At 36.1% G+C, this 14,017-nt stretch overlaps 2 protein-coding genes across 5 annotated transcripts; one reads left to right on the top strand and one right to left on the bottom strand.

Moving 5' to 3' along the window:
* The first annotated feature begins 576 nt into the window (after positions 1-576).
* On the top strand, positions 577-2,055 carry LOC107943786 (uncharacterized). Its single transcript, XM_016877593.2, has one exon. The coding sequence runs from the start codon at positions 906-908 to the stop codon at positions 1,875-1,877; it is 972 nt and encodes a 323-aa protein (XP_016733082.2). The 5' UTR covers positions 577-905; the 3' UTR covers positions 1,878-2,055.
* A 9,392-nt stretch (positions 2,056-11,447) lies between these two features.
* LOC107945589 (probable purine permease 11) lies at positions 11,448-13,799 on the bottom strand. Of its 4 annotated transcripts, XM_041082739.1 has the most exons (3): positions 13,002-13,238; positions 11,811-12,778; positions 11,448-11,742 (listed from the first exon to the last, which is right to left on the bottom strand). In XM_041082739.1, exons 1-3 carry the CDS (start codon positions 13,042-13,044, stop codon positions 11,671-11,673), a joined length of 1,083 nt encoding a protein of 360 aa, XP_040938673.1. In that variant the 5' UTR covers positions 13,045-13,238; the 3' UTR covers positions 11,448-11,670. The 4 variants fall into 4 exon arrangements, with proteins under 4 accessions (XP_040938673.1, XP_016735133.2, XP_016735134.2 ...); XM_016879644.2 differs by lacking the exon at positions 13,002-13,238 and adding an exon at positions 13,646-13,799 and having other exon boundaries at positions 11,448-12,778; XM_016879645.2 differs by lacking the exon at positions 13,002-13,238 and adding an exon at positions 13,279-13,287 and having other exon boundaries at positions 11,448-12,778.
* Positions 13,800-14,017: the final 218 nt, after the last annotated feature.

The raw sequence follows: 14,017 nt of genomic DNA, 5'->3' as shown, positions 1-14,017 counted from the left end.
ATATGTCCGTCACCTGGTATTCGGGTCAACCACCATGGAACTGGAGATGAAATCCAACTAGCCCACTTGTTTCTGCAGCGCGTGCCTGACTTTGACAATCACCAACGTCCTCGGATCAGTTTAATGTACCTTTCAGGTAAAAACATTATTAAATAAGATGTTTTTGTATTTTTTTTAAATATTTTTGTGCTTTTTAAAAATGTTGTAAAGTATTTTTTAACCAAAAGTAGAAGAAAAAAATTTTAACTTTTGCTCAAAAAAACTTTTAAGAAACAATACTAAATTTATCTGAAATTTTTTGTAATGCCCCATCCTCATAACTGACGCAACAACTTAGCACGCGCATCTCACTAAAATTAGGTCAATGAATTTAAAGAGTTTTCCCTTATTAATATATCTCCACATGCAAGGGAGGCATCAGAATCAAGGCTAAAAATTGCAAGATATCTTACAAATTGTAATGACCAAATATTTTGGATGAGCACTAAGAGGGAAAAACTCAAAAGACCGGAGTCCAGGTTTCCTCAATATGCTACTGCTAAGTAAGAAAATAAAGATGAGTATTGATTGATTCAAAATTGAAGAAAAAGAAAAAGTATGTTATTCAAACCACTGCTTTATGATCCACGTAAAAAGTAATGCCCCCTGAGATCCTGCCGTTGTGATGTAGCGTGGCCTCATTTTTAAACAATGGTTTGGGTCGTCATTGACCAATCTTTTTCTTTCTAAATTTAAATGAAGATGCCAAAAGAGATAAGTTAACCCCATTACAAATACACACATTCATATGATCAGCAAGTCTCAAGCACCCAACAAGTCCTCCCTTCTCTCCATCACTTTTTGCAGCTTCGTTACATCTTACAACAACATCCACTTATGTCCCACCCCGAAACAACCTTTTTTTTATGGTTATACTCACAATTCACCAACATAGGACTACAACAAAAGCTCTTCTTTCTTCTTTTATAAAACAAAAGCAAATGAGGTGTAAGAAGCACCTTGCCGACCTAAGTAGCAGCGCCGGCGTGTGTGCGACATGTCTACGAGAACGTCTTCTGGCGCTCATGGCTGCGCAGACCCGAGACCAACAGGCTCAATTAACGCGCGTTGCTGAGAACTGTCGGAAACCTAATCCGCCCCCGCTGGTTTTCCCTCGCTCTGTTTCTCCTTATGTCAGCCGACGGAAATCCGACGAAAACAGTGCCTCGGGGATCCACCACCAGCGGTTTTTCAGCACTCCTCAGATGGGCCCCACCTACAGTACCATAACCACCACCGATTTTGAAGCCGCCAAATCTTTCAAAAAGAAGAGCAAGTTCTCGATGTTTTCGAATCTGTTCAGGCCGAGATCCGATAAGTTCAATTCGGGTGCTGGGACTCAGTTTCATCGGGACTTGTGCGATGGGTCGTCCTCGTCTTGGTTCTCAGCAATCTTTGCCTTTCATCGAAAGCAGCACAAATCTTCGAGGACTCATGCAGAAGATTTTGGCCAATTTGATCCTGGCTGTCGAAAATCATGCCGGGTCGTAAATCGTGGAATGTCGCCAGCGATTGAAGTGGATTCAGGAGACGAGTGTGATCAATCGCCATCGGTAAGCACGCTAGAAGCTTCCCCCCAGTGGAAGAGGACGCCAACGGCGGCGAGGTGGGGGAAGACACGAACAAGGAACGTGTCGGGATTAGCATTTTGCTTGAGTCCGCTCGTGAGGGCGAGTCCTAACCGACAGTGGAACCAAAAGGGTGGATTGCCACCTGACAAGTCGTTTGCAGGCGAAGGTAGGCCGCAGATGAAGCCCCACCTGGCAACCGCCGCGGGGTTTTGTGCAAATAGGTCCAGGAAGCTTGCTGATTTTGGCCGAGTCAGCTATAACCACTGAGTCGATAAACTGTTGATACATGACCAGACACACTTGTGATTTAGAGTGAAGCTACTTGCAAATGACATATCAAACTACGATTATGCCATTGCTTTTGTGCAATTTTTACTTTGTGATTCCTAAATTATTATTGTATTTCTTTTTGAGAAGAAAGAAAAAAGAGATACAAAATTTGTTAGTTCCTGCATTTAGTGTTTTCTAAAAACAATTATTTTATAGAATATGATATTTATGGGACTAGTTTTTTTTTTAATGAAAATTTTAGCTAGCCTCCTATATTCAATAATTTTTCAGTATAACCAAGGTTCTTAAACTTCATTATATCAAAATTTCAAAATTTAACCCACATAAATGATAGTTTAGCAATATTTTTAAAAAGTGCTGTAAAAATGTATTTTTAAGAAGTGTTTTTGAAAAGTTTAATTTAAAATTTAAGTGTTTAGCATTGTTGTCAAAAGATAATTTTTAGAAATAAAATATTTATTTTAGACATGTTATTATCAAGTAATAAATATACATTTAAATAATATTTAAATTAGTTAATATTATTATATTTTAGTAAGAATATAAAAAATTTATTATAACTTGTTGTTAATATTTTAATATATGAAATATAAATTTTAAATATTTCTAAGTAATAAATATTAATTATTTATAAAATTTAATTAGAATATATAAATTATATTTTAAATATTTAAATATAATCATTAAATATTTGTAATTAGTATTTTTTAAAAAATTTTATTTTTAATTAATAATTTTAACATTTTTGTAATTAAATACCAAGAAAAAAAAGAAAAGTATTATGTTATTGGAGTGATAAAAAAGTAATTAAACACTAAAAGTTTATTTGAAAGAGAAAAAGTTAAAAATTTCAACAAAAAACAATTTGTTTAGCACAGTTTTTCTTCCAAAATAAATTTTAGAGCCAAAAGTAATTTTTTTAAGCACTACTAAACATGTCCTTAATACCATTAGAATTTGAACTCGTATAAACCATTATAATCCAAAGGTAGCTCGTCCATTATATTTGATAAATTTAATTAACTCATATTTATGGTATAAACTTTAGAAAGTCCTGACTTGTTGTTATATTCAAAATTGCTTGGAGTTTATATTTGTATATGATATAGAGACAGAAAAATAAGAGGTATTTTGGTTTATTTTTCTTGATTGAAGATATTATCTTAGTGCAGATTAAAGAGATTGTGCGGGCTCACTTAAGAGGAAGACCAATCAATAGAATTGATCCTATTAATGCTTCACTTTGTGCGTCTTAAAATATCATTGATTAATTTATTTGTATAGCTTAAAATTTTTACAATATTTTTTGTTCTTTTATAACAGTTTAATTGGTAATGTTGGATGAATTTGAACATGAAAATTGTATATGCTGCTTCCTCTTCCAACCAAACCTTAACCCAAAGCAAGGGACAAATATGTGGGGACCAAAATTCTTGAAAACACGATCAAGTTGAAGTAATGGAGCAACGTGGATAAACATCAATGAGGTGGCAAAACAAAACTAAAAAAAAAAAAAACCATATAAAAGAATGGTGAGTGTCAGTGGTTCTGCAAGTGCCGCATCAGCACTTCTGGTTGGCCATGGTGGGTGCTTTCTAACCTCCCCCACAACACAAGACCCTAGTTTTACTCCAATAATATCCCTCCACGTCATCAAAAAGAGTAGGTCAAACACAATCTAGGAAAAGGTGCAGTTCTCAATTTAGTACTGTCCATATCTTGTTCCTTAATTTTTTTACTCTCACCATCTTATTTGAAAGCTATTTGCATGTTTAAGAGCTTTTGAAACCAACTATTTTTCTTCCTTCTTTTCCTTCAAACTGCATGATGGGGCGGTTTAATTGTGTAACAGATTCAGCAAAATATTAAATGGAGAAGAGCACACAAAAGAGATGATAAATTTTATGGTTGAAATTTCTAACCAAACATATAATTATGGATCTGTCATTTAATCTTATCTCACTTATTCCATGTGCTGCCTACAAACAACGTTTCATCCTAATTAAATGCCAAACAGTTGATGGGAGGGAGATGACAGAATTTGAGTTCCTGTTATCTAAATTTCAGACCAGGACTTAACCATAATTCATCATGTTATTTTTCATTTTATTTCAAAAAAAAAAACCTAAAATTTATATACTATTTTGTTAAGTTGGCATCACACATTATGAATATATTTCAGAAAAAAGGTATTTAATCCAATCACTTAGCTCATTCTCTTATAAATGATGGTAAAATGTATTATATTATTGGTGGTTAAGCTTATTCTATCCTAGACTAATTGAATTAGCTTGTGCCTCAATGGAGAAGTCTTATTTTATTTGAGAAACAAAATAGAGGTTGCTTCAATTTAGAGAGAATACAAGTGCAACATACAGCACTGCTTGAAAAACGTACATCTCATATAAATTAACGAATGACTTCAGTACCATATAAAACAAAGTCCCGAAAGGCTAATAAAACCTAACGCACTTTGAAGAATGAAACGAGCCTCCATTTCTTGAATTAGAACTCCCTGTCGAGTGGGTTTGAAAGGAATTTAGTTGAAAATGTTATAGTTAAAACATATTCCATAAATTTATATATTTTTAAAAATAAATTAGTATTATAATTGGCGCCACCTCTTTTTCCTTGAATTAAATAATTTAAATTTGTTTGTGCATGTGTCATTGGTTGCACATGGAAGCTCGCAATTATAACATACTTGTGCCATCCATCATGTTTAAGGGTGATCATTTGGCCCAATCAGATTGGCCCCTTGTTTGGAGAGATTGAAGGCCCAAAGATAATGTGTGTGACATGCTATAGTTCGTATGAGTTCCTTGTAATGTCCTTCGGGCTAACGAATGCTCCAGCCACATTTTACACCCTTACGAATAAGCTACTTTAATCCTTCCTAAATTGTTTTATGGTTGTTTATCTTAACGATATTGTGGTGTACATTAAATCGATTGAGAAGCATGTGTAACATTTGAGGGTGGTGCTCCAAACCTTGCAGGAAAATAGTTATATGTCAAAGAGGATAAGTGTTCATCCGCCCAACGCGAGGTACCGTTTTTAGGCTATGTTGTGGGAGGTGGCAAGATTCGGATGGATGGAAGAAAAATCTGGGTCATTGTTGATTGGGAACCACCAACCAAGGTGACAGAATTGATATCTTTCCTTGGGTTGGTAAACTACTACCAACACTTCATCAAAGGCTAATCTAAAATCATCGCACCCTTGACGGACTTGTTGAAGAAAGTTAAGATGTGGGATTGGAATCCTTAACGTGAGAATGCTTTAACCAAGTTAAGCAAATGATGACGAGGGAGCTCGTACTTGCTTTATCAGATCATTCGAAGCCATACGAGGTACGCACGGATGCATCAAGATATGCAATTAGGGAAGAACTGATGCAAGATGGGCATCCAATTGCTTTTGGAAAGTCAAAAGCTTAATTAGACGGAATGGAGATATACAGTTCAAGAAAAAGAGATGATCATTGTGGTGCATTGTTTGCGCACTTTGAGGCACTATTTATTGGGTTCCAAGTTCATGGTATTTACTAATACTGTTGCAAATAGTTATTTTCTAACCCAGAAAAATTTGTCTCCCAAGTAGACCCATTGGCAGATTTTCCTAGCAAAGTTTGATTTTAGTATGGAATACAAGTCGGGGAGTGCCAACACTGTGGCTAATGCGCTTAGCCAAAAGATTGAGTTTACGACAATTAGTCAGCCTGATAGCTCTCTATTGGAGCACATTCGAGAGGGATTGTCCCATAATCCCACAGCTAAAAATTTAATCGAGCTTGCCAAGAACGAAAGAATGAGGCGATTTTGGCTTGAGGGGGAATTGTTATTCACTCAGAGGCATCATCTTTATGTGCCTTAATATAGGAGTTTGCACAAGGAAATTATGAAGAAGTGTCATGACTCGAGATGAGCTAGCAATCCAAGTATACACCACACTATGGATCTTTTGGAGGACCACTTTTATTGGCCTCATATAGGTGATAATGTTGAGACCTATGTGAAAATTTGTGCCAACATGACAATGTAAAGTTGAAGACTCCGGCCAGATTGCTACATCCTTTGTCCATTCTGAACCGTCTATAGGAGAGTGTATCCATGGACTTTATTGTTGGTCTGTCTAAGTCTAATGGGTTTTGTTGTGGTGGACAAGTTTTCTAAGTATGGAAGGTTCATTCCAGCAACTAATGAGTGCCCTGCTGAGGAGGCGACTTATTTGTTCCATAGACATGTAGTGAAATATTAGGGAGTGTCTGTGACAGCCCAAAACTGACCCTAGTCGGGAAGTGGTTTCGGGACTGCTAAACCGAGTCACCGAAATGTTTGAATGTGATATTATTGTCTAAAATATGTGATTATGAATGTGTGGAAAATTTCAAGCTTCGATTTAGTAAATTGCATGTGAATTTAGTCCATATGACTTATGTGAGAAAGTTTTAAAAAAATGTGATAGGGTAATTTATAAGGACCAATTTAAGCAAGGAGTGAAAATATTGGCTTTGCATGTCAAATACCCCTTTCTTTATACATAGTGGCCGGCCATGATGGAGCATATATTAGACTATGTAGTAAATTTCCATGAAGGGGACATTAGTTTAAGTAAAAGAAAAAAGAATGATAAAAGAAATATTAAGGATACTAAAAGAAAAAAAAAGGATGGAGAGAGGTTATCACCTTGTTCATCTTGGCCGGTTGTAGAGAGGAAGAGAGGAGGATAGCATTCGGTCATTTGAAACCTAAGGAAGGTTAGTCTTTAGTTTGGTTTTTGATAATTTTCACATTTTTGATATCATTGCTTTGTGTTCTTTAAACCCCATGGTTCAATTTTGTGAATTGATGATGATTTTGTGTTTTGCCATTGATGAGTGCTTGAGCTTTTTGATAGTTGTTGATGAAAAATGAAAGATATGTTAAAGATTAATATGTTTTGTGTTGAAGTTTTTGGTGATTTTGAGTAGTTAGGGCTAAATTACAAAAATAAATTTTGAAGGACTCAAAGGTGGAATAAATGAAATGTATGGACTTATATGGGTACTAGGAAGATTCGGCCCTTAAGGAGTGTGACCAAATTTTGTGTATTTTGTGTTTTGTGGAATAAAGACTAAATTGTGAAAGTGCGAAATATTAGGGGTAAAAATGTAATTTACCCATTTATGCGTTATTAGACTAAATTGAATGAAAATATGTTAAAACGAGATTTATATGATAAATGTATATATAGCTGAATATGATATGTGTGAATTATATGTTAAATTAAGGCTTGGTAAGCTAGCTATTAAGGTGAAATGCTAATGTTAGTATTTGATTTGGTAATAATCTGTTTGGGGACAGCAGCAGTAAGGTGATTTTGGAAAATCGCCATAATTTGTAGGAGTTGAATTAGAAGCTGAGTGAATTATGTTATTAAAGCTTGAAGAGTCTATTTTCTTACAAAAGAAACTATAAAAACAAAAGAGTTACCGATCTTGAGATATTTGAAGTATTGTGGGGCTGAGTCAAAATGACTGCTGGATTTCCTGTTCTGTTTTTAGAAAATCATTATAAATTGTAAAAAAATGATTATAAGATAAAATTTATATGCTTAGACTCCTTAATGAGTCTAGTTTCAAATGAGATCAAATACAACACATTTTGAATTCTGTAAAATGAGAAATTGGATTCGTAGTGAAGAGTGGTCAGAATAGTCAAACAGTGAAACAGGGGAAACTTTAAGAAAAATCTGGTATTGATTGGCCAAGCCTAAAATTCTGAAAATTTTATGGATGGAAGATATACAAGTCTATATTCAGGGAAAATTAACGGCAAGTGATTTGGAGTTTAGTAGCTCCAGTTATAAATAATTTAGTAACTACTGCTCAGGAAAACAGGTCGTAGTGAATATGTGATTTTGTTGTAAACATTAATGAAAATTTGCCAATGAATTATTTATTGATTATTATAAAGCTTACTATAATCTATGTGTGTGAAAGTCGGATCAATATATATATTATTCTGAAAGTAATACTTGAATAGTCGATTAATGACTATTTTAAATTTTGTTGAACTTAAGCTCAAGAGCAAAGGGGAACTAGATCTGATAAAGGGAAGGAAAAAGTAATTGAATAGCCATTGAAGTCGTTCGACGACATTTGAGGTAAGTCTTCGAGTAATGACCCTACTTGAATTATATTGAAATGAATAGTCATACTATGACGGATAGCAGAATGTGCTTAGAGACTATGTTATAAAGCCAATTGAAATCATGCTCTTTGTGTGTGGCTATTGAGCCGAAATTTGAAAGGTTTTATAAATGTTTTGTGTTTGAGCCTTAGTAACGAAGAAATGATATGGATGTGTTATGATTATTGATATATGTGTGCATGAGCATTGGAATATATCCGGGCTAAGACCCGAAGGCAATTACGCGAGTTGATATATCCGGGCTATGACCCGAAGGCAATTATGCGAGTTGATATATCCGGGCTAAGACCCGAAGGCAATTATGCAAGTTGATATATCCGGGCTAAGACCCGAAGGCAATTATGCAAGTTGATATGTCCGGGTTAAGACCCGAAGGCAAATGGGTTTGCGGCTATATCCGGTTAAATACCGAAGAGACGTGGGTTTGAATGTGAGCGTTTTGTGCTGTAACTAATTCAATAAATACGCTCGACTAACCCGAACGATAAGGTATGTTTGCATGTGCTTTGGAAAAGTCGATTCGTTTTAAATAGTATTCGTGCAATCGGCTAACGAACTTTCGGCTTTTAGAAAGGTTGATACCTTGTGTATATATGTTGATGAAGAGTGAAGTAAGTATGATTATGAGAATGTGTGTTAATAAAGTGACTTATTTAGCTATGTGAATGTAATACTGTAGTCAAAGCCGATTTCATTACTTGAAACTTACTAAGCTTAAAATGCTTACCCGGTTGCTTTGGCTCTCTGTTTTATAGATTTTGTTCGTTAGCTATCGGATTCGGGATCAGCGAAGTCGAAGTCATCCACACTATCAAAGCTCTTTTGGTACTCTTTTAGTTGAACTCTGGATATGGCATGTATAGGACTACCCCCTGTTGTTTAAGTACTTTTTGTGATGTATGTGTGTAAAGCCATGCGAAAATGGCTCGTAGAAGTGGAGTATGGCATTAGACCATTTGTGTTTATGTATGTATATATGGTTTCACGATGTGACTATGGTTTGGAATGGAAGTGTTGGGCAAATGATCAGCCATTGGAATGGCTAAATATGATCATATGTGGACCTATGTATGACAAAACCCCAGTTGGTCCATGGTAACCCCGAAATAGGTAAACTTTACCTTGAAAACAGATGCTGACAGCAGCAGTGGTGTAGATTTGAAAAATCATAAAAATTTGTAGGAATGGAATTAAATAGTGAATAAATTATGTAATCGAACCTTGATGAATCTATTTTCATATGAAAGTAACGAAACAATCATATGAACAGTATATTAAGAGATATTAAAGTTCTCGTGAAACAGGGCCAGAACGGTTTCTGGATCTCCTGTTTCGACTTTGAAAATTTACCATAAATTAACCAGAGATAATTAGGAGTCATACCATATATTTGTAGATTCCTCTCTGAGTCTAGTTTCTATAGAAACAAACGGCATCAGTATTGGAGCCCTGCACAAGGAGATATCCAAGTCGTAATGCGCAAAGGTCAGGGTAGTCGATCCCTGTAACATGGGAGATTTTGACTAATAAACTGTACTAATTGGCCCGACCAAAAATTCTAGAAAAAAATTTTGTAGATGGGCATGTGAGTCTAGTTTCAGGGAAAAATCACGAAACTGATTTCCGAGTTGTGAAACTCAAGATATGATTTTTTTAAAGCAACTATTACGCAGACTGGCAGTGTCTGGAAAATTTTTAAAAGTCTGTTAACACCTCGTGTTCGACTCCGGTGACGGTCTCGGGTTCGGGGTGTTACAGTGTCACAGTATATCATCAGTTATCAGAATGGGCGATTTACGGGCTAGTTCTCGATAGAGTTTTTCAAGTTGATGGGCTCTGGCTTGAACTATTCCACTAGCATGCATCCCCAAACCGATGGACAAACTGAAAGAGTGAATGCATTGTTGGAGACGTATTTTCAAAACTATGTGAGTGCCACATAGAGAGGTTGGTCAAAATTGTTGGATGTGGCCCAATTTTCATACAACTTGCAGCGAAGTGGGGCCACGAACCAAAGTCCGTTCAATATAATGACAAGGCAACAACCACTCACACCCAATGCTATAGTGACCCGTTATACAGGACCAAATCCAGCATGTTTATTTTGCAAAGGATTGGCAAGAGCAGACTGATTTAGCTAGAGCTTGTTTATATGAGGCAAGTAAGCGCAACAAGAAGTGGGCCAATCAGAATTGTAGGGATATGGAATTTCATGTTGGTGATTCAATCCTTACAAAGTTGCATTCGATTTTGCGCAATAATGGCTTGCACAAAGGGCTTGTGCGGTGGTATAAGGGTCCATTCCGAGTTGTGAAGAAAGTAGGTAAGGTGGCCTACAAACTTGAGTTGCCACCAAAACTCAAGGTTCATTAGGTTTTCCATGTCAATATGCTTAAGTCATTACATGAGGATCCAAATTGAGGCAAATCCAAAAGAGCACCAATGGGAGTGAAGGTCTCTTACAATCGTGAAGTTGAAAGCATCGAGACAGGCCGTGTGATCAGACAAAAGTATTATATGTCGTGGCATGAATACTTAGTTCGGTGGAAGAGACTTCCCAATAGTGAAATAAGTTGGGAACCTACTAAGGCCTTATGGCAATTCTAAGACAAGATAGATCAATTCAATGTGGAAGACACGACGAGGGCATCGCTAAAACAGGTGGGGAAGAATGTCATGGGTTGTGCATGGAAGCCCACAACCATGGCACAATTGTGAGACCCATCATGTTCATGGGAGGTCATTTGGTCGAACCGAAATGGCCCGTTGCTTGGAGAGATTAAAAGTCCATCTACAAAGCATGCAAATATGGAACGTAATCTTCGAAGATATGCAAGCTTAAAGATGATTTGAAATCTTAGAAGATAATATTTTATAATATTAAAGATTTGATTTGTAGATAACTTTTAATCCTAGCCATTGATGTACTTTAATCAATACCGTTGATTTTGGGAGGTTCAACTATAAATAGAGGCCTCACCCTCTCATTGTATTTCATTCATTGAGTAATAGAATTCGCTTTGCTCATCTTTCGAGTTCTTTCAACATTTGGGTTGCTTCCGCTTTGCTTTTCGTTAGTGTCTTGGAGGAATTTTGTTTGAATCCTCAATTATTGGGGGTTAGGTTGACTTAGACGTTTTGTAGCGAAGAAATTGCCTAAAACTACACGAATTGTGAGACTAAAATTCTAACTCCATGACACATGCATGTACATTTATAATAGATTTGTTAAATATAAGCATGGTTTGAAACCCATTGTACAATAGTGGCTGTAGTTAATCATTTGGTTGACAAAACCTACAACAACAGCATCATACAAGAAAATTATCAAAACATTTACAATTCACATGAATGAACCATAAAAAATCAGTTGTATTAATCGAAGTTCAGCAAATACAAATGCTCTTCCCTGCAAAATCCTGAGTATTAAACTAACAAACACTAGTGCTTTGCTTATAAATAACTTGCTTTATATCTTTAGAGATCTTGTTGCAATGTAGTAAGCTATAAACTAATGTTTGGTCTCCCAGTTGAACAAAAAACAGACATAATTTCACAGAAAATATTGAGTGTGTCTACATTGGTACCAAACATATCAAGCAGTATGCTGGATTTCCCGGACATGGGTCTGCAACCTCCTTGCCTTCTTATCATCAATATAATTTTGATAAATATAAGAAGCAAAACCACAAAGAGCCAAAAGCATGGCTATTACCTTCACACCATTCATCTTGTCATGGAAAACTACCAGTGCAGCTAGTGGGGTAACAGCCAGAGACAGAGTGCTGATTACATTTGAGAAGAGAGATGACACAACAAAAATCAACCCCACAACACCAACAGCACATACTTGCCAAGTTATAGCAGTCCACACCAATGTCAGCACGTATGAAACTCTTCCGGTGCCAAATACCTCCAGCTCGTGCTGCAAACTCTTCCATTCACCACTTGCAAAGAGGCCGGTAGACGATAGGCAGCTTGCAACAACTGATGTACAGATTTGCATTTCCAAAACGACAGAAAATGTTTCCTTTTTCAAAACCTTCTGAAATGAAAGTTGCATAAAGGAAAGCAAAAGGGAATAAAGGGCAGAAGCTCCAAGGGTGCAGAGAAAGCCGATAAGGAACTTCCCCTTGGGAACTCCTGATGGCCCATCTGAATCATCATTCACTGCAATTAAGGCAGCAGACAATGACAGGATGACCACTGAGTTGAGAATCAAAGCAGTGACCTTCTGTGAGTTAAGGAAGTAGGAAAAAACTGCATTGAAAGCTAATTGAGTTGCGCAAATGAGCGAATAAGTAGAGGCTGAGAGATACAAAAGCCCTACAGAATACAACATATTGTCACCAGCAAGAAGTACACCAAGAACAAAATATAGCAGAGCAAGGGTTTTGATGGAAGGTGAAGTGGAAGAAGTCGAAGCTTCCCGAGAAGGGCGAAGAAGAAACCAGGGGATACAAAGGACTGGGAAGCCAGCAGTTTGCACAAGAGTGGCCATCCATTTACTGTTTCCACCTTTATCATAATAAAATCTCCCCAGAAGAACTGCTGCAGCTTGGCCAGCAATGAGGAAGAATATGTTGATTGCCACCAAAAGCCACCATTGCCACCGCTTCAGTTTAAGAAATGGTGATTCATCCATTAAATTTTCCGCCTTGTTGACAGTAGATTCTTGATTATCTGCAATTGAACAATAGAAAACTCAAATTTAATGAAATAAGATCAATGTTCTAACATCAAGAGAACTAATGTTGACTTTTGCCAACAAGAGAGCATGAAAGAGAGTCTTCCAAATCCCAGCACTATAAACTTAACATTTAAAACACACTTCAAGCTCAAGCACAAATATTGTTTATAAAGGTAGGAACCAAGGGTTAAATTGTTTCTCAAGTTACAAGTATACCTTTATCGACATTGTTAGAAGGGCCTTCCACAAACCTTAACATGGACAGTAAAACAAATATGGAGGATAAAAAGAACTACTCTTCTTATAGAGAGCATAAAGAAAAAAAATAGGACCACTTCAAGAACATAAGAAAAACATGCAAGACCATTCATGCAATAATCTAGAAATCCTCCCTTGGATTATATTAGGAATCTTCAACGGGGTCCTGGAAATTACAAGTAAGCAAACATGAAATAGAACCAAAAATATAAATTTCCAAAGAAAAATAGCCTACCAATTAACTGATTTGCTTGGCAATATCCAAGTTTTTGACCAAAACCTATCGGATGTTCACAAAGTCAAGCTAAAACACAAGGTATATCATCTTTTACTTCATTGCTATATATATATATATTTATATTTCAAAGCAAAAACTAGACTGGTAAAGAATCATATCATCACGAATCGCTAAAACAAGCGTAGTAATGAAATCTATACATAAAAAGTTAAAAGGGACATTCAAGATTTATCACGAAAGCCCCCTTTTTTCCATCAGTCATTTAAAAGGAATCTTATCGGCATAGTAAAAATAAATCCAATTCTGAAGAGAACCCAGTAAAGTATTTGGCTTAAGAAAGCAGGGAAAAAGAAAGCGGCATTACCAGTCATGGTGTGAAGGAGTGGACCGTTGAATCAAAGCAAGAAGACAAAGTGAGAATGTGTGTAAAAACAAAAGAAAGAACATAAACAAAAGAAGGGACCATTTTGTTCTGTATAAATGCTATCGTAAAATTGAGAACCACCACACAGGCAGTGCCCAATAGAGTAACTTTATTGGAAAATTAGAAAGAGAATTTCATTATTATGTTACTTTATAATGGAAAGTCAAATATTAATGATATTTTTTTTATGGAAGACCGGAGAAAGTCTAGTTTGTACAAAGTGGTCACAGTTGTCCACGGGTTCTAATATCTAGCTTCAACTACCACCCGCTTTACGACAAGATTTTTTTATTAATATTCTTTATTAGGAAA

This window comes from Gossypium hirsutum, chromosome A12 (genome assembly GCF_007990345.1).
Source record: "Gossypium hirsutum isolate 1008001.06 chromosome A12, Gossypium_hirsutum_v2.1, whole genome shotgun sequence".
NCBI lineage: Eukaryota > Viridiplantae > Streptophyta > Magnoliopsida > Malvales > Malvaceae > Gossypium > Gossypium hirsutum.
The sequence above is the reverse complement of the archived record's forward strand: the minus strand, read 5'-3'. Positions and strand labels throughout refer to the sequence as shown.